The sequence below is a fragment of the Pseudorasbora parva genome, chromosome 21 (assembly GCF_024679245.1).
Source record: "Pseudorasbora parva isolate DD20220531a chromosome 21, ASM2467924v1, whole genome shotgun sequence".
NCBI classification, from domain to species: Eukaryota; Metazoa; Chordata; class Actinopteri; order Cypriniformes; family Gobionidae; genus Pseudorasbora; species Pseudorasbora parva.
Window position 1 is genome coordinate 30,943,887 of NC_090192.1, and position 20,725 is coordinate 30,964,611.

A 20,725-nucleotide genomic window follows, 5' to 3' on the forward strand; every position below is an offset into this window, starting at 1 on the left:
TTTGTTTGTTTTTTATTTGCCTTTAACTGGTGATAAAAGAGCATACAATAATACACCATATGGTTTCAGAATGGCATTGGATAATAAGAAATTTCATGTGAGTGTAGGTGAAGTGTCTTGGCGAGTCGCTGTGCCTCTGTCAACACCATATGTTGAGGGTGTGTGTCTGACAGACATCCTAATGTATTAGCATTGGCGCAGTGACTCCCTTTCAAATCAAATAAAGAAACAATTGTATGATTACTTAGTCTAAAATAATTCCCAGGCAATAAAACTTAACACTTGCACATATTTTCAGTATTTTACTCATTATGCTTCAGCAATTTCACACACAACATGACATTCGAAGACACTACAGAAATGTCTTGGTGTGATGATAACAAACTTCCTCTTGTACTCGTCAGTGTATAGATTACAGCTGTACAGGTCACTTACAGTATAGAGCTCTAAGAAATCATTAAATCCTGGACTTGTAAAATTCAACAGTATATATATGCAGAAAATAATTTGCTATGTGAAACATTATTTACATTTAATTATCAAAAATGTTTTTCATATACTGCCAATGGTCAATGGTTTGTACACACTTATGTTTCTGAATTTGCGTATTGTAAGTCTGTTACTCTCAGGAGATATGACCTTAGATGGACTAACAAAAGACAGCAGTTCAATTGAATGATGAAGGCTGCCATTTCTACAAATGTCTCATTAGCAAATTCCGCTTAACTATAACGTTTATTATAAAAACACAAGTCATTCATCTCAAGAAATGAAGGCAGAATGAATTAAGATCTGAAATGTACTAAATGAAAAGTGACTACAATGTGAAATCACGTGATGTACATTCTTAGTTTTGAGTTTAAAAGAAAGGATACTATTAACTTGAACTCAGTGTATGAATACAGGACCATAGCAGACCCATGCGGAGAGGCAAAAGTGAAATAGTGTTGAAGGGGTGCCTTCATTTTCTGTACCTACTAAAAGTTTTTTCAGATTCATGAATTTTTGCATTCCCTCTGTATGTCCAGGGTGAATACCACGGCAGCTCTATTTCCTCTTAGCGTTCACACTCTTGCAGACCCAGTTCATGCCATCCTGAAACAGAACACATTTGAGTAATTTAGTCTAAATTGTTTTATGGTCAAAACTGACTAATTTTACTGTCAAAGTGTGTTCTAAAGTGACCTGGACTCCTTCTCCGGTGAGGGCAGAACAAGACTGGATCTGCCACACTCGGTCTCGGATAGTGTGCAAATTCAAACCCTCGGCTATCTCGGACGCAGGGGCTGCTGTGAGCAGGTCCTGCTTATTTGCAAACACCAGGACTGGGACACCGCTCAGCTTTTCTTCATCAAGTAATTCAGCCAACTCCTGCATGCAGATCAAGTCACTTATTTAAACACTGAGAGCAGAAATAGCTTGGAATAGCAAAGAAACCATACCGCCAATTATCACCTGTCCTGTTTCCTCAAATCTTTTGCGATCTGCACTATCAATGACATAAATCTGAAATCAAAAAGATCCAATTAACCAAGTGTTTGGAATCAAAGTGGATTGTGGGACGACTGTTAATAGGACGGATGATCTTACCAGTACATCTGTGTTCTCAAAGTAGTTCCTCCAGTAGGGCCTGATCTTTCGCTGACCACCAATATCCCACACGTTTAATTTGAAACCTTGCGATTGGACGCTCTTGATGTTGAAACCCTAGAACAAAAAAAGTTATTAAACCTGCAATAATAATAAAACACAGCTGAACCGGTAAATTACGTTACATTTGCATTACATGAATGCAGTAGTTATAGCAACCGTATCACCTGTGTTGGCGTAATATGAGTGATGTCTTCAGATGCCAACTGTTTCAGTAATGTGGTCTTGCCGCCGTTATCCAACCCCAGAAGCAATATCCGCACCTCCTGGTCGGGGGTACTTTTCAGTTTCCGTAAAATTGACAACAAACCCTAAAAATCAAAAAGCGCAGATTATACAAATAAGCTCCGAGTGTATGCAATGCTTGCATCATGACGTCATACGCACAAGCATCAACAAATAAACAGGTTTCAAGAGGAGCATAATTACTCGATGGATTTGTAAATAAAGAATACAGATTTTGATGTAGGCTTCCCCGAAATTAGCCATCAAAAGAGACATAACATAAGCTTAAGCGTTTCTCGAACAGTCGTGACACCTAAATAGTCCTGCAAGCTAATCTCATCCACGACCGAGAACCGCTGCTCATCTTTAATACCCCTTGATTGCAAAAAAAAATCCACAATTCTCCTCGGACAACACAGCTAACATAACAGAATTCCACAATATGACGGGGAGGATAATGTTGAATCTCAAACAAAAACGTCTACGGGTGAGAATTTGTTTATTTTAAGCTCTTTAACTCACCATCTTGTAATTCTGCCTCCCTGAGACGCCGCTGAGGGTTACTAGGGGGAAGAGAGGATGACGTAGTACGCAAAACCTACGTGAATTCCAAAGAAGGACGCAAAGTGACGTAGTTCACGAAAAAACATTTTAGCTCTGCTAACTGATTTAAATCTAAGATCTCACTAAAAAAAATAATTTTAATGTCAATGAATATCGTTATAAAGTATGCATTTTGAAATAAATACATATAGTTTAAAAGCATAATGATACTAACACAACCCGTGACCAAATTCACAGCAGATGGTTTCTGTACACACGTAAATGTGATCATTTAGTGTAACGTTACATACATTATGTACATGTGATATAATAATTATGTATATAAATATATACGACACGTCTTTTGAATCCATAACTTGAACAAATTACATTAATAAATGCATAAATAAACGTTAAAAAACGTAATACACGTAATATGTGCACACACATTTGAAATGTTTTATTGAAACATTTTAGAGCATGCAATTTCATTACGTACAAAAATATGTAAATCAGTTGTAAATACAGAAACGAACTGCTTTGAAAGTATCGATTTGCGGAAATGAGCGTGACTTCCTATCACCAGTGTAAGGGGAGGGAGATTCTTCTCTTCAGGGATTGGAGGATAGAATGCCACGTGCTCATCTACTGTTGCAAGCCCACATCATCACAGTGTTTAACTCACTTCATTGGTTTACAGCACTACTGCTGCAGCGCCACGAGATATAAACAAGAGTATCAAGTCGCTTTATAAAGGTATTTTAATGTGGCATATTTGATATCAATTGAGTTTTTTCTGGTTTGTTTTGACAGCGCACATCCGGGTGCTCGTGTACAGTGAACATGAACTGATGCAAGCTGCTAGACAACTCAGTCCTTCTACTTTGCATGATTCTAATGTCACTTTAATGCAGGTCTGGGTTTATGAAAATTAAAAACGTCTTATTGTTTAAACGTTCTTTGTGTTTTAAAAGCGCACGCATACTTTTAAATGCAACTTCTGACATGACAGGGAGGTCTATTTCCCTTTAAGCGTGTTGGTAACATTCTTGTTATAATAATATCAATGTATTAGTTTGCTGATATTTTATTTTAATTACAGTGTATGTTTTAAACATTTTCTGTTTAAGTGCCACTAAATCAGGTTAAACCAGTAAGGAAACAAATTAAAATTGGACCAGAATTAAAATTGTCTTGACATGTTTGGACCCATTGAAAATAAGCCTCTTTGCTTGTTTTGTGTGTTGCCTTTTGTTCACTTGTGCTTTCAATTCACTACAGTAAATAGTGATGTTACAAAAGTCAAATCTTGTCCACCATCACCTGCTTTGCTCATGTATTGCTTTAATTTTGCAGTACAATCTGCATGCGTTACTTATTTAATACAAAGTACTCTTGATGTTGGAGTGTAATTATATTGATATTATATAGAAAAAATGACTTGGATTAGTGGATACTTCATTGATTTTTCACTTGGAAGACTGAACTGATTTTGATTACACTAGCCAAGATTAATAGTCGAGACCCTGTTCTGTTTTGCCTGATATTCGTATCTGTTTGCATAGCTGGCCTCACGGTGAGAGCTTTGGATTTTGGCTCTTCTCATAGCATTTGGAGTAACCCTGTTTTGTTAGATGAGAAACCGGTTAGAAAAACAAAGAATATAACACAATGGGATGAAAAAAAATTGTAGGCTTGCATTGCATGATATATCTGTCACAATATTGTTATCGACTGAATGATACATGTTAATTTTTAATGTTATCGTTATCGTTATCGGCCCGATAAGAAAATTTGTCCGATATGTTAAAGTCAATAAATTTATTATTTCCTTCAACTGACACTTCAGATGCGCACTGTTCGCCTTGATGGGTTTTGAATTGCTTGAAATGTAATCACTTCAAAAAGGGAAATACAGTTCAGTGCAAGTCTGTCATATAGGCTATGTAAAATTATAATGAGAACATCATAATTGTGTGCCTGTGATTTGGATTTTAAGACTTTTGTTACCATAATCAGGCTAAAAAGAATTACATAAAAGTTTGGATTTTAGATTGACTGGATGTCAAATATAAAGAATTATCGGTTATTGTATTGAAAAAAAAAAAATCATATTGGTGCATCTCTAAAAATGAGCCCACATTTTGTAGGCCAACCAATAATATAAATTTGCCATTTGTGAATCAAAAAATTGCTCAACACACATTAGATCACTTTAGTCTGATCAGCATCCAAAATGTCACATTTGTTTTGGTCTGTTAACCATTGTTGATCTGTTCTCTGTGGACTGGAACTGTAAACTATTGATGTATTGAATATTTGTTGTTTTATGTTCTGTTTTTGTAATTTTTTTATTTTTACCCAGGCTCTTTTGTTAGAGAGAGAACCATGGAAGCTCCGAAGGGCTTTAATATCGACGCCGCACGCTGGGATCAATCCACGTTCATGGGCCGTCTCAAACACTTTTTCAACATCACTGACTGGCGCACTGTAATGCTACCTGACTCCAGACTAGATGAAGCCAAAGTGTTGGTGGAGAGCTGCAGGTAAAGAAACTGCCTGATTTGATGAGGTGATATTTCTGCTTTTCTTCCTGTCTTTTACTTTCTGTCACTTCCTCTCTCCCTCAGAGCTGGCTCTATTCCTCCGGGAACAACAGAGGAGCAGCTACACTATGCCAAAAAGCTGTACGACTCAGCGTTTCACCCCGACACGGGTGACAGGATGAACCTGATTGGGAGAATGTCATTTCAGGTGCCTGGGGGTATGGCCATCACGGGTTTCATGCTTCAGTTTTACAGGTCAGCACTTGAAAATTTCTGTAAATATTAGAATGAATTATAATAAAAAAACATTTCAAGTGTAAATGTTTAAAAAAAAAAATTATAATTAGTTCTAAAATGTATTTTATAATCAATATTATTTATAACAGTATTATTTTATTTATCATATATTCAGACTGATCTCATGAAATTTATGTATGACACGCCAATTCGTATGCCATTTAGGCGTGCTATCAAGACGCTTAATCGCTTTTTATCAGTGTGTTTATCAACGCCGTTTCATTCTAATGTCATCCCCCTACACTGCCCCTACCCATAAACCTATCCAACACACACACACACACACACACACACACACACACACACACACACACACACACACACACACACTACCCATGCGCCTAAGCCTACCAATCACAAGAAACATTGTGCATTTTTACATTTTCAAAAAAACATAATTTAGTATGTTTATAAATGAATTTTCCTTGTGGACACGCACGCACGCTCGCACGCACGCACGCACACACACACACTCACACACACAGAGAGAACGTTTAACTCAAACTCTTCCTCAAACCTACCCATTTGTGTATTATAAAAAACAGGATATAACAGGCAGATACGACTGCAGGCACAATTTATTCAGAAAGTACAAATATTCCAAGTGTTCAGAGGCCAAACGATTGATTTGTGTGAAGAAAATCCCCAAAAGCGATCAGAAAGTCAAGTCCATCCGCCAAAGATTAATAATACATTTCAAATATTGCTGCCGGAAGAAACGTCAGGTCAGGTTTGACAGCATTTGGTGTCGTGTGTCTCTTGACCAATTGCGTCCTTACATCAGCTTTGATATTAAAATGCCATTGGCTCTTGTGTGTCTCGTGACCGATCGTGTCATTCTAAAGAGTTGTGTGTATCATTTGAATGAGAAATATGAACAAGTGTGTGTGTGTTCTGTTCGCAAAGGGGCGCGATCATCATTTCAACGACTAAAAAATTAAGATCAACTCTATTCTTCACATGAAGATATCGTATGACTTCAGAAGACTTAGAATACAACATGAGTTAATACTTTTATACTGTTTTTGCAATAAATACATGTGACTGTACTTTTATTTGCCTGTTATGTGTTTTATATTGTTGAGAGTGGGTAGGTTTAGGGTAGGAGTGGAACTAGTTGCTCCAAAATATAAATATAAATATTCATTCTGTGAGATCAGGTTGGCGGAATCACATGGTGTAGACACGCACGCAGAGATGATGGTTCTTTTGGGGATAGACATACACAAGGATAGCTCAAAATGCATACAGATAACACACCACTTGGCTTTAGAAAGTGGCATGTATGTTTATGCAGTGTCATGTTGCTATATTATAATGAATAACCAATTATTTTGTATGGTCATGTAGGACGGTTCCTGCTGTAGTGTTCTGGCAGTGGGTTAATCAGTCTTTCAACGCTCTGGTCAACTACACCAATCGGAATGCTGCATCCCCCATCACACCAAAGTAAGTTCCTTTGACTTATTTCTTTCCATGAACTTTACTCTCTTAGAAGGATTGGGTCATATGGTAGGAATGCAGAGTGTATACCACTTAAAATGTGACTGTCCTATGATAGCTAGCGATTTATTAACAGATGTCTGGAAAGGAGCTTCAAATAAAAGATAAGCTTCAGTTACAAATATGGGTTTTGGTTGTGTTGTGTGTATCTCCTTTGCCCAGGCAGATCGGAATAGCTTATGTGACTGCAACAAGCACAGCGCTGGCCACTGCAGTGGGGCTGAACCTCTACACAAAGGTATTATGAACACTTAAGTGAAAGATCATGTGACACTAAAGACTAGAGTAGTGGCTGCTGAAAATTCAGCTTTACATCACAGGAGTAAATTATGTTAAAATATATTTAAAATAAACCAGTTGTGACAGTAAATTGAAACAGTATTTCACAAAATTGTGAGAATTTTGTTTAATAATTTAATTTTTCCGTCATTGTATCAGCAGTGGTTATATATAATCCATTTTATATTCTGCATCTTTTACCTTTATCTCCTCAGAAAGCTCCTCCACTGGTGGCCCGCTGGGTGCCGTTCGCTGCCGTGGCCGCTGCTAACTGTGTGAACATTCCAATGATGAGACAACAGTGAGACAACCTCTTTTTCTACTTCTATCAGTTTTGGTGGATCTTACTCAGTTGGTCCACATGTCTAGTATTTGTATATTCAAGTTTATTTTTTCTTTTCTAGGGAGATTTTGAACGGCATTGCTGTGACCGATGAAGATGGAAATAAACTTGGCCACTCAAGGGTGAGGGACATTTATTGGTTGTATCAGATTGATGCCACCAGCAGATATCACTCTGTAGCTCTCGCCTGGTCACCCACTGAAGCTAAGCAAGGTTGAACTTTCATTTGGTCTGTACCTGGATGAGGGACCTCTTGAGAAACCGCTGGAAGAGGTGTTAGTGAGGCCAGCAGGGGGTGCTTACCCTGTGGTCTGTGTGGGATATATATATGCATCTCATTAGTATATATATAGCTATATCTGCAATAGACCTTAGCAGATAATTTAGCTAAACTAACGCAATACAACAAGATGAGGGCATCAGCCAATGTTGGGGGTGAGTGATAAAAAATGCATTCCAGAGCTGGAAATTTAAAAATAATGGACCCACTTTATATTAGGTGGCCTTAACTACTATGTACTAACATTGTAATTAATCATTTGATACAATGCACTTATTGTGTACATACATGTTTTTACATTGTACTTACATTTTCAAAATTACCTGCATGTAATTACATCTGTAATAAATTTCTGTAGTTACATTTGTAATTGCACAGTTGGCACTTCCCTTCCACCTAACCCTACCCTTAAACTGACCCATACCACCACACCTGTCCCTAACTCTACCCGTATCCCACCTCAATATCAGCAAAAGTGCTTTGCAATATAGTATGAACACTATAAGTACATTGTACTTACTTTTTGATGTAGTTAAGACCACCTAATATAAAGTGGGGCCAATTATGATAATCAAGTGATGAAGGATTTTGAAAGTAGGACAGGAATAAGTGTTGAGTACTACTGTAAGGTTAACCCTAACACAACCAGAAGCTGAGCAATGTTGTGGCATCATTGATTCTCACTGTGAGTGACGTCAACACGCTGACCATCTCCAAGATGGCGAGAGCGGCGACATGTCTGCAGTGGTCGACTGTTGCATCTACGTATACATATCTATGATGGGGACACTAAATAGTAAAAAGCACAGTCCTTCGAATAAGAAGTTAAACCGAGGTCCTCACTCTCTGTGGTCATAAAAATCCTAGGATGTTCTTTGAAAAACAGTAGGGGTGTAACCACTGGCATTGGCCTTGTTCTCCTAATCATATATATACACACACACGCTGATTGGCTTCCTCACTCTTGTCTCCTCTCCACCAATAAGCTGGTGTGTGGTGGGGGTTCTGTCGCAATATGTCTGCCGTCACATTATCGAGGTGGATGCTACACATTGGTGGTGGCTGAGGAAATTCCCTCCCTTCTAAATGGAAAGCACTTTGAGTGTATAGAAAAGCATATATACATAATTACACATATTATAATCATTATCATAAACTAACCTCATGCAACATTTTTTTTTACATTTGCGCTTTACATTCCCCTTGCAGAATCTGTAAGATGTTTATAATTTTTAGAAAATTATATAAAACGTTTGATCTTTTTAATACTGCCCTGAAGAAGCTGAATTGGCCTGAAATGAATTACAGAAATTAAACAAATGCCTACATAGTTTTTCACATTGTGCACTTAATATTATTAATTTATAGCCACTGCATCATACATGCCTGGGTATGTAAACTTATGAGCAGAACCATCTGTATAAACAGATTTAAATGTGTTTGGTGATTTATAATAATCAGTTTAATGATCAGATGTCTCCTTTCTACAACATAAGCATTTCTCTGTTCTTAAGCTACTGTATAAATACTGTATACTGTGTGTTTGTCATAGAAAGCAGCTATCAAGGGCATCACACAGGTGGTCATCTCTCGAGTTACCATGGCAGCGCCGGGCATGAGTAAGTGCAGAGAGTTTGGCCAGTGTTATCCGATCTCAGTGCTTAAATAAACCAGCCCTCACCCACTGGTCAATGTTGAATCCTGAGCCGTTTTCTTTGTTCTTTGCAGTCATACTTCCCATTATTATGCAGAGGCTGGAAAAATACAGATTCATGCAGGTGAGTCTTAAGGTGTTGGAATGGCAATGGAATGACGAAGCAATAAAATAGCCAGTTTATGATCTGCAGGTGTTTCTGTTATAAATTCACTCTCTCAGCCCTCAAAAGCAGACAACTGTTGTGTTGGCCTCATATAAAAGTCAGTTATTAAAAAATGAATCAATGAATATCATCAATGAATACAGTTCCATATATATATATATATATATATATATATATAATATTTTTTTTTTTTTTTAAATGTTGCTGTAGATCCAGACACTTTTATCTATTCGAATGACCGTCAGCTAATTACTTGATGTGCATTGTGTAGCATTCTAATGTTCTCCAGTGCAGTTATTATAAAGTGTTACAAAATCGTATTTATCATTCAATATTTTATATTGGGATTCCTGGGTCTGTAAAGGCTGGAAACTTTTAGCTGTAGCTGAATGTTTTGATACAAAACATATTTGCGTTTGTTTGTTTCTTTAAATCTGTTGCAGAAAATCACATTTCTTCATGGGCCACTGCAAGTCATGATGGTTGGTGTATTGTAAGTGATCACATTTCATATTATGAAAATGGCAATGATTGATATGCCGAAAAAATGAAATCTTATTTCAGAAATGACAACATGCTTTACTCTGCTTCACAGTCTGGTTTTCATGGTTCCTGCAGCGTGCTCACTGTTTCCTCAGAGATGGTAAAGTTTGCATATAAAGCATCTTTTTAAAGGAATAACAGCTCTTAAATATACCCTACCATTCAAAAGTTAGGGGTCGGTAAGATTTGTTTAAATGTTTTTGACAATAATCAAATATAAACAGTGACATTGTGATAAATTTGACAATCTTAAAGAACTGTTTTCTATTTTACATGATCCTTCAGAAAATCATTTTAATATGCTGATTTGCCACTTAAGAAAGAGTTCTTATTAATTTTAATGGTGAAAAATGTTGTGCTGCATATTGTGTCTTAAGTTTATGGAAACTTTAATACATTTTTTCAGGATTCTTTGTTTCAGAAAGTTCAAAAGATCAGCATTTATTTAAAATAGAAATATTTTGTTGATAGACATTATTTACTGTCACTTTAAATAATTTGAACGCATCCTTACTGAATGAAAGTATTAATGTCTTACTGACCCCTAACCCATGTTATGGTTTTTAATGTATAATAAATAGTGACTAGAGCAGATCATTTTGGAGCTTCACAGATTCATTATGGCATGAAGCTTATTTACACAACTTTTCTTACTGCTGCTTCATCTGTTAACTTTCTCAATAAAGCTCCATTCAGATGTTATCACATTGACTGTGGTCTTTGAGACATACCAGACTAATCAGTCATTTTTACTTCGATTTACAGTTCTATGGCTGTTACCAAGCTGGAACCTGAGCTCAGAGAGTCCATCATTTCTCAATATGGGGACCGTGTCAGTTACGTCTACTTCAACAAGGGCCTGTGAGTGCCAGCCAATCAGACTGTCCTATCCAGACCCGATTAGAAGCTATTTTTGACACTTTTTTTTCTGCTAAAGAAGTTGCCAAAAAAAAGCTTTTTGATTTGAGGTTTTGTTTCATGACACAGAACGTAAGTGTTTATGCACTAAAGCATAATTTATGGACAGTTTTTTTAACATTTGGCCCTGACTGCTGCAAAGAATTGATTTGTATAGAAGAGTTACAGACAATTTATGGACATTGGATAAACCTGATCCAGTTGCCCTATCATATGTTCCTGTTGTATATGACCTGGATAATTGGGAACAGATTGCACTGGCTGAGCAGTTTCCCTCTGATGCCAAACTCCATTTACCACATACATCTCTCAGGAAATGTTTATTTTCTTTAAGTTTAATGCTTTAACACCCTCTAAAGCTGACAGTGAAGTTATTTCATCAGCTATTCTTAAACTGTCAGACATTCAGGAATATATCGTCAGATCATAAACATTTATGTTTGAAATACCAGTTATGAGCATAAAGTGGGGAAAAGCAGAGCATTAAACATCAGGTAAAGAGCATTTTACAATTAGTGTGCCTTAAATTTGCAACAACAAAAAAAAATCCTACCCTCTCTGTGAACTATCTGAGTTATGTACTTGTTTTCATCATTATAAGATGATAAAATAAACAGACAGCTGTCGAAATAAACCCCGGGTCTGTGATAACTCATGGGAGTTGAACCAAAGTGGACCTTGTGTTTATTTTATCTAAGACATTGCGCTCACTATTCATTCCTGCCACATGAGGGCAGTATCTGATCATTAAAGCTTTGTGAAGGTAAATATGCAGCACTTGTCAAGCGTTCACCCTGATAGGCAAAAAAAGGCTAAGGCCACCAGAAAATGTTTCCATATTTCCTCATCAATTAACAAAACAACTGTCGTACCTTTGATGTAGTGTGTGTGTGTGTGTGTGTGTGCATAGTTTAATTATATTATGATGATATATTTCAGAAATACACACATGCAGGCTTAATAATACTAATGGCACAAGCTGATGTAGTTTAATGTTTTATTGGTAATACTGTATATTTATCCGTCAAGTGAACGTCCACATGGGAATTACACAAAGCATCAAAGACATGCATAGTCTGGTTCTTCTACCACAACTTTTATCATGTGGTTCAGACACTAGGTCTCACATTCCTGCTCTTTTCAGCAAATCATAAAAGAGAAAGACAAAGACTTGTAAAAATAACACAATGATCATATAAATCAAAGGTAATAACACATTAAAAAAGTAGAAACGTGGAAACAAAATCATTTAACTTACGCCATTAAAGAAGTTCAATAACAATTAATACAAAGCAGTTTAAGTAGTTATAGCTCGATGCATATTAAACATTAACCTTGTAGATTTATATAGCCTATTCGTAAAAGTTCAAGCTTGTTTATGACAATGCTTCTGGTATGAAGAAAGAAGCGAGGAATATTGAAACAAAAATCTTAATTTAAAATCACACTTATGCAAACAAAGCTTCATACATTTATGCTGGAACACTGATAGCCAAAATAGAAAGGCATGAATTGAACGGTTACCCATAAGAATGCTCCCTTTGTCAATACAAATGATCTCTGTGTTGATTTTATACAATGATTGTGATGCATTATATCGTCCAAATCGATCAACACTTTTATTGTTGCTTTCGTCAGTTCATCAGCGGTCTGTCTTCTCCCTCTCTCTCTTTTTCTTTCAAACACTATGACCACATTGGGCCACATGGTTCACCCTGACGAAGCGCCTAGCAACTAGTATTCAAACGCCTCACCCTCAGTCAATCATGTGACTTGGCAACGCCCAATCAGGGGACAGCTGCAACAACCCAACTCTGTGCCTTCCTCTCAAGCTGCCAATAAACTCCTGAGTTTATTGACATCACAGAAGGAAGGAACCTCGTTCTTTGCTTCCTCTTTCTCAGCGCATGCTATAGGCCTGTGTCTTTGCATGCCAATCCAATCAGCCTTGTTTTACACTAGGGCAAAACAAAGGGTCTTCCCATTACCATGGCAACTAAAGTCTTACATACCTCTTCGGGTATATAATCTAATGACACATAAAAGAATACAGAAAGGTAAAAGAGCTCACTAGGATCTTGGATAACTGATGCTGTAATGCTTAAAGCTAAAGCATTTGCAAAACAAGAACGAAAGCACTGAAAATGAGTTACAAAAAAAGAGGAGACAGACCTCTTGATTTTGTCTTTAAAAAGTGCAACAAGTTTAAATAGTATCATCACTGAACTATTAACGGAGGAATAAATGCATAAATCTGACTCGCCGTGGGTGTTTGAGACAAATTAAAGTTTCGGAAAGGTGAACAAACATACTGACAAAAAAATTAGGGATGTTTGATTCATAAATGTGCGTAAAAAAATCGAATTAGATAGGAATTTATTGTATATTGCTAACTAATTTATGAGCTGTCGTCAGAATAATAGATGTTAACATGGCTATTCCTTCATTTTTCATATATATGAAGGATGCACCATGAAACGATGATGAAAAGCAGTAAAGGTGAAATGAAGAACAGCTTCATATACATCAGTTCAACATTCTGAAATTTGGTCAGCAGCACAATTTTGTTTTTGTCAACGACATTGACTTTGGTCTTTAATTTTCGTTTTGTTTTTCCCCAAACCCCAGCTGTGTTAAGTTCTTTCCAGGTCCCTGCACATCTTTGAACTATCTGGGAAGACCTGCCTCACCATTTATCTGAGTGGACCAATTGGCACGGCTTTGGGAAATTACACTACCTTCAAAAGTAATACTTTCACTACCACCCCGTGTGGGTTTGGACCAGAACACCAGAAATTGAAAATGTGAAATGAGCTGAGAGACTGCAGTATTGGGAGATTGTAGAGATTGTTCAGTCTTTTTGCAGAGAAAAATCTAAGCGCTGTTTTTGGGGGGCAGAAAGTGCTCTTGTTTTAAAGATTGTCCCTCACACGGTGCCTTGGTGGGGTCGTTACTTTCGCTCCATTCTATCTCATGTTGCGATATCTAATGAAGACTGTACACTAATCTAGCCTTAAGACGTTTCAATTTCAATTTGGTAAAGTTTTGTCTTTATGTCGATATTAACTTACACCTTATCTATGATATTTGTAAGAATCTCAGATTGGGTGATGTGGAGAGGGAGAAAGAGATACTTTAAGGGTCTTCTACGTCCATAAACTCTTTCTTGGGTGGCGCGACTCCGCGGTACCAGGCGCAGGAGCCGTCTCCTCTCTTGATGCAGGCATAGTGGTCGGACTGGCGGCCGTGGATTATCTTCTCCGTCACCCAATCTGTCCACAGACACTCCTCTGGGGCGCTGATCTCGCATGGGAAAGTCGCACAGCGTGTTATCTGGGTACAGCAAAAACAATGTTTGTTACAGGGTGTGATACTGATAGTATTTTTTAACCAAGTATGTTAGGTTGGCTTTTAGTTTCTTAAATATGCTAATGCTAAACATAAGCTACATTTTATTATTAAATATATGCTACAGTAGGTCGGCGCTTAGTGACTCAACTCTATAAGTCTCTATAAGTTTGTTTTTGCATACTTCTGTGATAATTCTACAGTTTTGTAGTATAAATAGTGCAAGTAGTGTGTTAACTTATCACTATGAGTACGCATATGATGTACTAAAGCTAAAGGCAATGCATAAAAAAAGAATCCTCAAATATACATAAAAATGTTACTCTAAGTGTATACTTCTTTCTCTTTTTTTGTCCACCAGGTGAAAGTCAAAAGCTTGATTGTTTTAACAAGCTGCAAGATTTGGGGTCTGATTTCTGCCCATAGCATGACAGCGCAGGACAAGTTACACCTATTTTGCCTAACTTATTTCTAGTGTAACACAAGGTATACAAGTTCAAACGAATGAATGGAGTGATAGATAGATAGATAGATAGATAGATAGATAGATAGATAGATAGATAGATAGATAGATAGATAGATAGATAGATAGATAGATAGATAGATAGATAGATAGATAGATAGATGAATGGATGGAGTGATGGTTTACAATGGATATATGATAAACAAATGAATGGATGGAGTGATGGATGGATGGGCAAATAAATGGTTGGAGAGATACAATGGATAGATAGACAAATTAATGGATGGAGTGATGAATACAATAACTAGAAAGAGACAAACAAATGGATTGAGTGAGAGATACAATGGATAGATAGACAAATAAATGGATGGAGTGATGATGGATGGACAGACAAGCGAGTGGAGGAAGTGATACATACAATGGATAGATTGACAGACAAATTAATGGATGGAGTGATAGATGGATGTTTTGGCAGACAAACAAATGGATGGAGTGATAGATACAATAAAAAAAAAGACAGAAAAACAAATGGATAGATAGATAGGATGGGGTGATGGATGGATGGGCAGACAAATTAATGGTTGGAGTGATACATACAATGGATAGATGGACGGACGGACGGATGGATGGATTGATGGATAGGCAGACAAATTAATTGATTGAGTGATGAATATATTGACAGACAAATGAATGGATGGAATGATAGATGGATGGGTTGGCAGACACTAATGGATGGAGTGATGGATACAATAAATAGAAAGAAAGAAAAACAAATGGATAGATAGATAGATAGATAGATAGATAGATAGATAGATAGATAGATAGATAGATAGATAGATAGATAGATAGATAGATAGATAGATAGATAGATAGATAGATAGATAGATAGATAGATAGAATGGAGTGATGGATGGATGGGCAGAAAAATTAATGGATGGAGTGATACATACAATGGATAGATAGACAAATTAATAGATGAAGTGTTGGATGGATGGATGGATGGATGGATGAATTGAAACTTCATGAGGTTCTTGACAGTTTCACACAGCCCTGGTTTACAGTGTGTTTCACAGTAATGATTATTATGTGTGCACAGGAGAAATATACTCGCCTTGCAGTCACACCCCATCTGGTAGCGCTGACTGAGGCTCTTCTTCTGGGTGGCACTCATGGATTCCCAGGGCATGATGAGATCACACAGAGTCACGTGCATTTTGCCGTTTGTCTCCGCCTTGCCTGGAAACACAATGAGCAGACAAAACAATCTGAACCGTCTACAAACATCTGATAGTCACGGGCATGGTGAGACCCAACAGACAAAATAACAGCACACAAGAACACGATAACAAGCTGCCACGTTTACCAAATGGTGTTTTGTTCAGGAATAAACTGCCCCACTCTGTTAGTCATCTATTGTCCCTTACCACATTATGGAGGTCATTGCAGAGTCAAAGCCTGGATTTGGTGAAAAACACTACACGCAAAATCTTGTGAACCCTGACGGTGGACCGCGGACTTCGCAGAATGGGAGGGAATGTACAATGACATAAACAACCTCAAAATGTTTTCTATTTTTGCTCAAAGCAAAGGTCTCTAAAAGTCTGCTCTGGTTACAACCTGAAACCTGGATAGTTTCTGCTCTGCGTGGAGAATAGAATGTGTGCCTCAAAAACACAACCTCAGCAGTTACTACGTGCTACAGGATCAGCTCTCTCATTATTTTACCTCCCCTCCTCCTCTAAAACTTCGGCTTTAAAGGCAATTGCTACCCTCCACAGACCTCTGCCTTGTCAACTCTGTAATTTGGGCTCTGCTGGAATGATCCGAGATGGGGAAACCAGAAGTTGTCTGTGTTCATCTTTTGACGTTCTTTTATATTCTGTTTTTTCCCTTCAGAGTTGCCTGCTCAGCAAGTTCATTAGAGAGAAGAGGAGGGTATTGAAACCCAGCTGTAAATTCAGCACATTGTACATCACTAAGTCACACAGTTTGTAAACTCCTGCCCTGTTTGAAAAAGGATCACCTTGAGTGGAGCATGTGCCAACTGGCAAGTGTTTTGCTGTGAAGGCAGTAACCAATAGCATTCTGTGGTACATTTATTTGACCAAAAAACAAGAGCTGCAGAGAAATTACAAGCTTTTACCTGAGATGAGGTACTCCTTTTTGCCGTTAGTGTCCAAATTCGTCACCCCACACACTGCAGATGAGGGCGCGGTGAAGATCACGTCAATGTGGCGGTCTGGACCTTTGAACATCTATGAGAGAACAACAGATCCTCATTTAATTCAATGCAAGACATTTTCTTTGTAGGTTACCTTTGAAAGACAGCCGTCATCTTCATCCCTCACCTTGATCTGCTTGATCTCGTATTGGATCCGCTTGATAGGGTTCCCATAAATATCATTCCCAGAATCCACCTCTTTTTTCCCAACCACCTTGGCCCTGATTACTGCAAGGAAAAGATTCATGAAAAAGTAAATTTCATGAATAAATAATTGCATGGATTATTAGTATTAACACGCACAGGAGAACATCTCGTGAAAAAGTTCATGTGCTTAATGAACACTAATGAATCATCCTCAAAAACAGAAAAAAATAGGTAGAGGAACCTCTTTTACTGTATATATAGGGAGAATTCAGTAAAAGATGTGCCAAGGACTTGTAAAAGGTGTGCCAATCATCCTGAATTCACCCTATATACATACTTGAACACTGTGATTTTATATATATATATATATATATATATATATATATATATATATATATATATATATATATATAAATAAAATCACAGTGTCCAAGTTGCCTTCAAATGTTTAGTCAACATTTAGTGCATTTCAAGTTTAGTCAAGTTTAATTCTCTTTAAGTGAGAACTTGAATATTTTTGCATGTGTAGATTTCTTTCAAACATTTTGTCAAATTTAGTCCAAAAACTTGAACCATGATTTGTTCGTGATAATGTTTTTTCACAGATTTCACACAAATTCCTGCATATGCACGGTTAGTGAATGAGACCCAATCATTTCACAGTTAAATGTGTAAAATTTAACTTGATTTCACTTTTTCTCTCTCACTTTTTTAACTTTAGTTAGTGTGTAATGTTGCTGTTTGAGCATAAACACAACATCTGCAAAGTTATGACTTTTAATGTTTAATGCAAAGGAAGATATTTACTTTTACAGAAATGGCTTTTTAAGGACAAACGGCTGGTAGGGACTAGATTGAGCTTTTTCCCAGGTTGATGACATCACAAACCCTAAAATGTACATAAAACCCTGCCCCCGGGAACACGTTGGGCTGCTTTAGAGAAGAGGAAGAGTTGTAGTAGAGTCTGCTCAAGCTCTCGCATCCGTCTTTTCACATTTATTGCAATACAGTACATAACAAAAATTTAATAGGATGTCATAAAGTAAGATGACAACATAAGTTATAACCATAATTAAACATAACTATACCTGTTCTATACAGCATATATTCTCTGGCTCTGAAGGCATTTTACAACAGTTCCCACATGAGCGGTTTATAGATTATATGACAGAATATGCTAATCAATGACTTGAAGATAGTAACTCCACATCAGCTACATAAATTCATTATCTAACCCTTCAGAAACGTCCTGTTGTATTCTACATGTTGTCACTTTTTCCTGAGTCTCTCCATCATTGTCCGGTTTGAACATAAAAGGCTGAACAGTTTCTGACATTTAATCAAGTAATCAGAGCTGCTAACTTGAGCTCTTAAAGCTCCGCCCTCTTCTTGAAAGATGGGCTGCTCCGGGAGCAGCAGCTCATTTGCATTTAAATGGGGACACACAAAAACGGCACGTTTTTGCTCACCCCCAAGAAGTGATAATTTTAACATGCCATAAAAATGCTTTGTGGGGAATTCACATGCACACTCTCCGGACATCAGATACTTATTTTACATCTTGTAAAAAGGTGCATAATAGGACCCCTTTAAATATGTATAAAAATTAATAGAAATAATGTTCAGTGTTGCAGCAGTTAAAAATATATTTCTTAATTAAAATGTTTCATAAGATTCTGTTTTTCTCTATTTAAGTAGAAGCTGGACTTGTATGACTGAAAATAGCTGCCTAAGGGGTGTTTCCGAGATGAGTGAACTGACTTGCCTTATGCTGCCTTCACGTGCTATTGGAATTATTTTTGACTAAGTTTCCTAGTATTGTATTAACTACTGGGAAACTCTGAGATAATTTTATTATGGGTGTTCCATAAACTTTAAACATGGTGGAAGGGAAAACGATTGCTGCTGCTTGTGACTTCTATATTAGTTTTTTTCCACAACAGCTATACCTCCTTGGCTTAAAAATAGAGCATATTTACATTTATGAACAACCTTTTGTAGATCCAAGAAACAGAAAAGAATAAACCCGGTGTCCTATGATTCCTATTCTTTCCGACAACAGAACAACTGAACACGACAAACTTGTAATTACAGCTTCAGAAGTGGGAAGTAGGAAATTTCCAATAGCACATGAAGGCAGCATAAATACATGTGTGTTGGGAATTCATAAATCATTTCCATTAGTGTAGCATTACTGAAACTAAGCAGGGGGTTTCCAGTTCCCAGGATGCTTTGCGTAGGACTTAAGGTGGTGTGTAAATGTTATTTTAATGAGAATGAGAAAATGAGGGAAAGTTTTCATTATGTTGGTGTTTTAGAGTTACCATTTTGCTTAGGTCAGTAAAAACTGCATTTAGCATGCACTCTTGCTAGATAGACTTTAACTTCAAGAGATTTTATTGGGTTAGTTTGACAGGTCTCATATTGTTTTCCTTAAAGGGGTCATATAATAGTACATGCACTTTTACAAGCTGATTGTACAGAAATGTGTGGTGGCAGTGCCTGTACACAACCATCCTATAATGATACAAATCCATCAAGTGTTGTTTTTTTAATCTCCTTATTTGTTTTCACCTTTCTCAAATAGAGCTGTTCACATGGTCAGACACCCCTCCCACGATTGTTGCCTGATAGCAGCGTTTCAACTCAGACCCGCTCTGAGCGAGCTTTAGTCCGCCATTGTTGATACGCTGGAGCATAATGGTGTCTAAGCGATTGTGGTGTTCTGTTTTTGGGTGTAATAATGAACACAGCAGTCATTTTAATGTTCCTAAATCCGAGTTTTGTTTTCGTCAATGCTTTTATGTTTGCATGAACCGCAAAGCATTTCTCACCAGACTGCTTTATATCCGAGGGTCAGTAACTTATAAAGCAGGTTTTGCTAAGAAGCTGCTCCTGGATAAAGGATTCAGATCTGTACCAGCTCTTTGTGTTCCTGCTGCCCCTTCACAAGTGAGTGTAGTTTATAACGCTTCACGATGAATGTGGCTAAAGTGGGTAAGTTAAACTACAGCATGCTTTCTATGTCTGACGTTCTCAATATAATTTATAATCCCACGTTTATAATGAACAACCGCGTTATGGTTATTGTGTTATTACAAACTGTGTATGCTGGTTTTAAAGTTAACGTGGATGTGGTAAGCTTAATTATGGAGATGGTTTATAACTGTTTCTGTTACTGTCAAAAAAGAAGAGAACAGTTAATACAATGCATAGATAACTTTACGCATCACTAACAAACCGACATTAAAGGTGGGATAGGTAGGACTGATCTAAAACACTTCTGTCCAAATTTGTTTAAACTTTCTTTATATGGCAATACATAATTAAAATGTAAGTACTCTGAAAAGGAGAGTATAAAAATCGATTGACTCTAGACTTTTTAATCTGCAATAAACACCGCTCATTATTTTCGTTCAGGACGAAACAAATGATTGGCTTGGGCGACTGTCACTCTCTCTCGCTACCATGGCGACCACCGCTTTCGCTACAGGATCTGCCCACATGCGCGCGCTCGTTTGATTTGAGGAGTTCAAGAGACAAGAAACCTAGGAAAAATAATGGCAGAGAAAGAGCATTCAAAATTCGCAGTGCAGGGT

At 37.2% G+C, this 20,725-nt stretch overlaps 3 protein-coding genes across 3 annotated transcripts in view; 1 reads left to right on the forward strand and 2 right to left on the reverse strand.

The window, feature by feature from the left end:
- Positions 1 to 287: 287 nt before the first annotated feature.
- On the reverse strand, positions 288 to 2,548 carry arl3b (ADP ribosylation factor like GTPase 3b). The gene is made up of 6 exons (XM_067429667.1): positions 2,398 to 2,548; positions 1,818 to 1,961; positions 1,591 to 1,707; positions 1,456 to 1,506; positions 1,186 to 1,371; positions 288 to 1,095 (listed from the first exon to the last, which is right to left on the reverse strand). The coding sequence occupies exons 1-6, from the start codon at positions 2,398 to 2,400 to the stop codon at positions 1,048 to 1,050; spliced, it is 549 nt and encodes a 182-aa protein (XP_067285768.1). The 5' UTR covers positions 2,401 to 2,548; the 3' UTR covers positions 288 to 1,047.
- Positions 2,549 to 3,031: 483 nt separating this feature from the next.
- sfxn2 (sideroflexin 2) lies at positions 3,032 to 11,602 on the forward strand. Its single transcript, XM_067429666.1, has 12 exons — positions 3,032 to 3,174; positions 4,784 to 4,964; positions 5,049 to 5,219; positions 6,612 to 6,710; positions 6,927 to 7,002; positions 7,259 to 7,344; positions 7,448 to 7,508; positions 9,219 to 9,285; positions 9,395 to 9,444; positions 9,930 to 9,979; positions 10,082 to 10,129; positions 10,795 to 11,602. The coding sequence occupies exons 2-12, from the start codon at positions 4,807 to 4,809 to the stop codon at positions 10,892 to 10,894; spliced, it is 966 nt and encodes a 321-aa protein (XP_067285767.1). The 5' UTR covers positions 3,032 to 3,174; positions 4,784 to 4,806; the 3' UTR covers positions 10,895 to 11,602.
- Positions 11,603 to 11,930: 328 nt separating this feature from the next.
- The window catches only part of timp2a (TIMP metallopeptidase inhibitor 2a), a 31,430-nt gene continuing 22,635 nt past the window's right edge, over positions 11,931 to 20,725 (reverse strand). Inside the window, exons 2-5 of the mRNA XM_067429230.1 lie at positions 17,107 to 17,207; positions 16,902 to 17,013; positions 15,870 to 15,994; positions 11,931 to 14,280 (exon numbers count right to left, since the gene is read on the reverse strand). Coding sequence (XP_067285331.1) covers positions 14,083 to 14,280; positions 15,870 to 15,994; positions 16,902 to 17,013; positions 17,107 to 17,207 — 536 coding nt within the window. The 3' untranslated portion in view covers positions 11,931 to 14,082. The remainder of the gene's footprint in view (positions 14,281 to 15,869; positions 15,995 to 16,901; positions 17,014 to 17,106; positions 17,208 to 20,725) is intronic.

Coding starts and splice junctions, on each gene's coding strand:
- arl3b (XM_067429667.1), bottom strand. Junction 1,507..1,590: donor TTGAGAACACAGATGTACTG/GTAAGATCATCC, acceptor TTTTGATTTCAG/ATTTATGTCATTGATAGTGC. Junction 1,096..1,185: donor TCACCGGAGAAGGAGTCCAG/GTCACTTTAGAA, acceptor GTTCTGTTTCAG/GATGGCATGAACTGGGTCTG.
- sfxn2 (XM_067429666.1), top strand. CDS start 4,807: ATGGAAGCTCCGAAGGGCTTTAATATCGACGCCGCACGCTGGGATCAA. Junction 5,220..6,611: donor TTCATGCTTCAGTTTTACAG/GTCAGCACTTGA, acceptor ATGGTCATGTAG/GACGGTTCCTGCTGTAGTGT. Junction 7,003..7,258: donor GGCTGAACCTCTACACAAAG/GTATTATGAACA, acceptor TTATCTCCTCAG/AAAGCTCCTCCACTGGTGGC.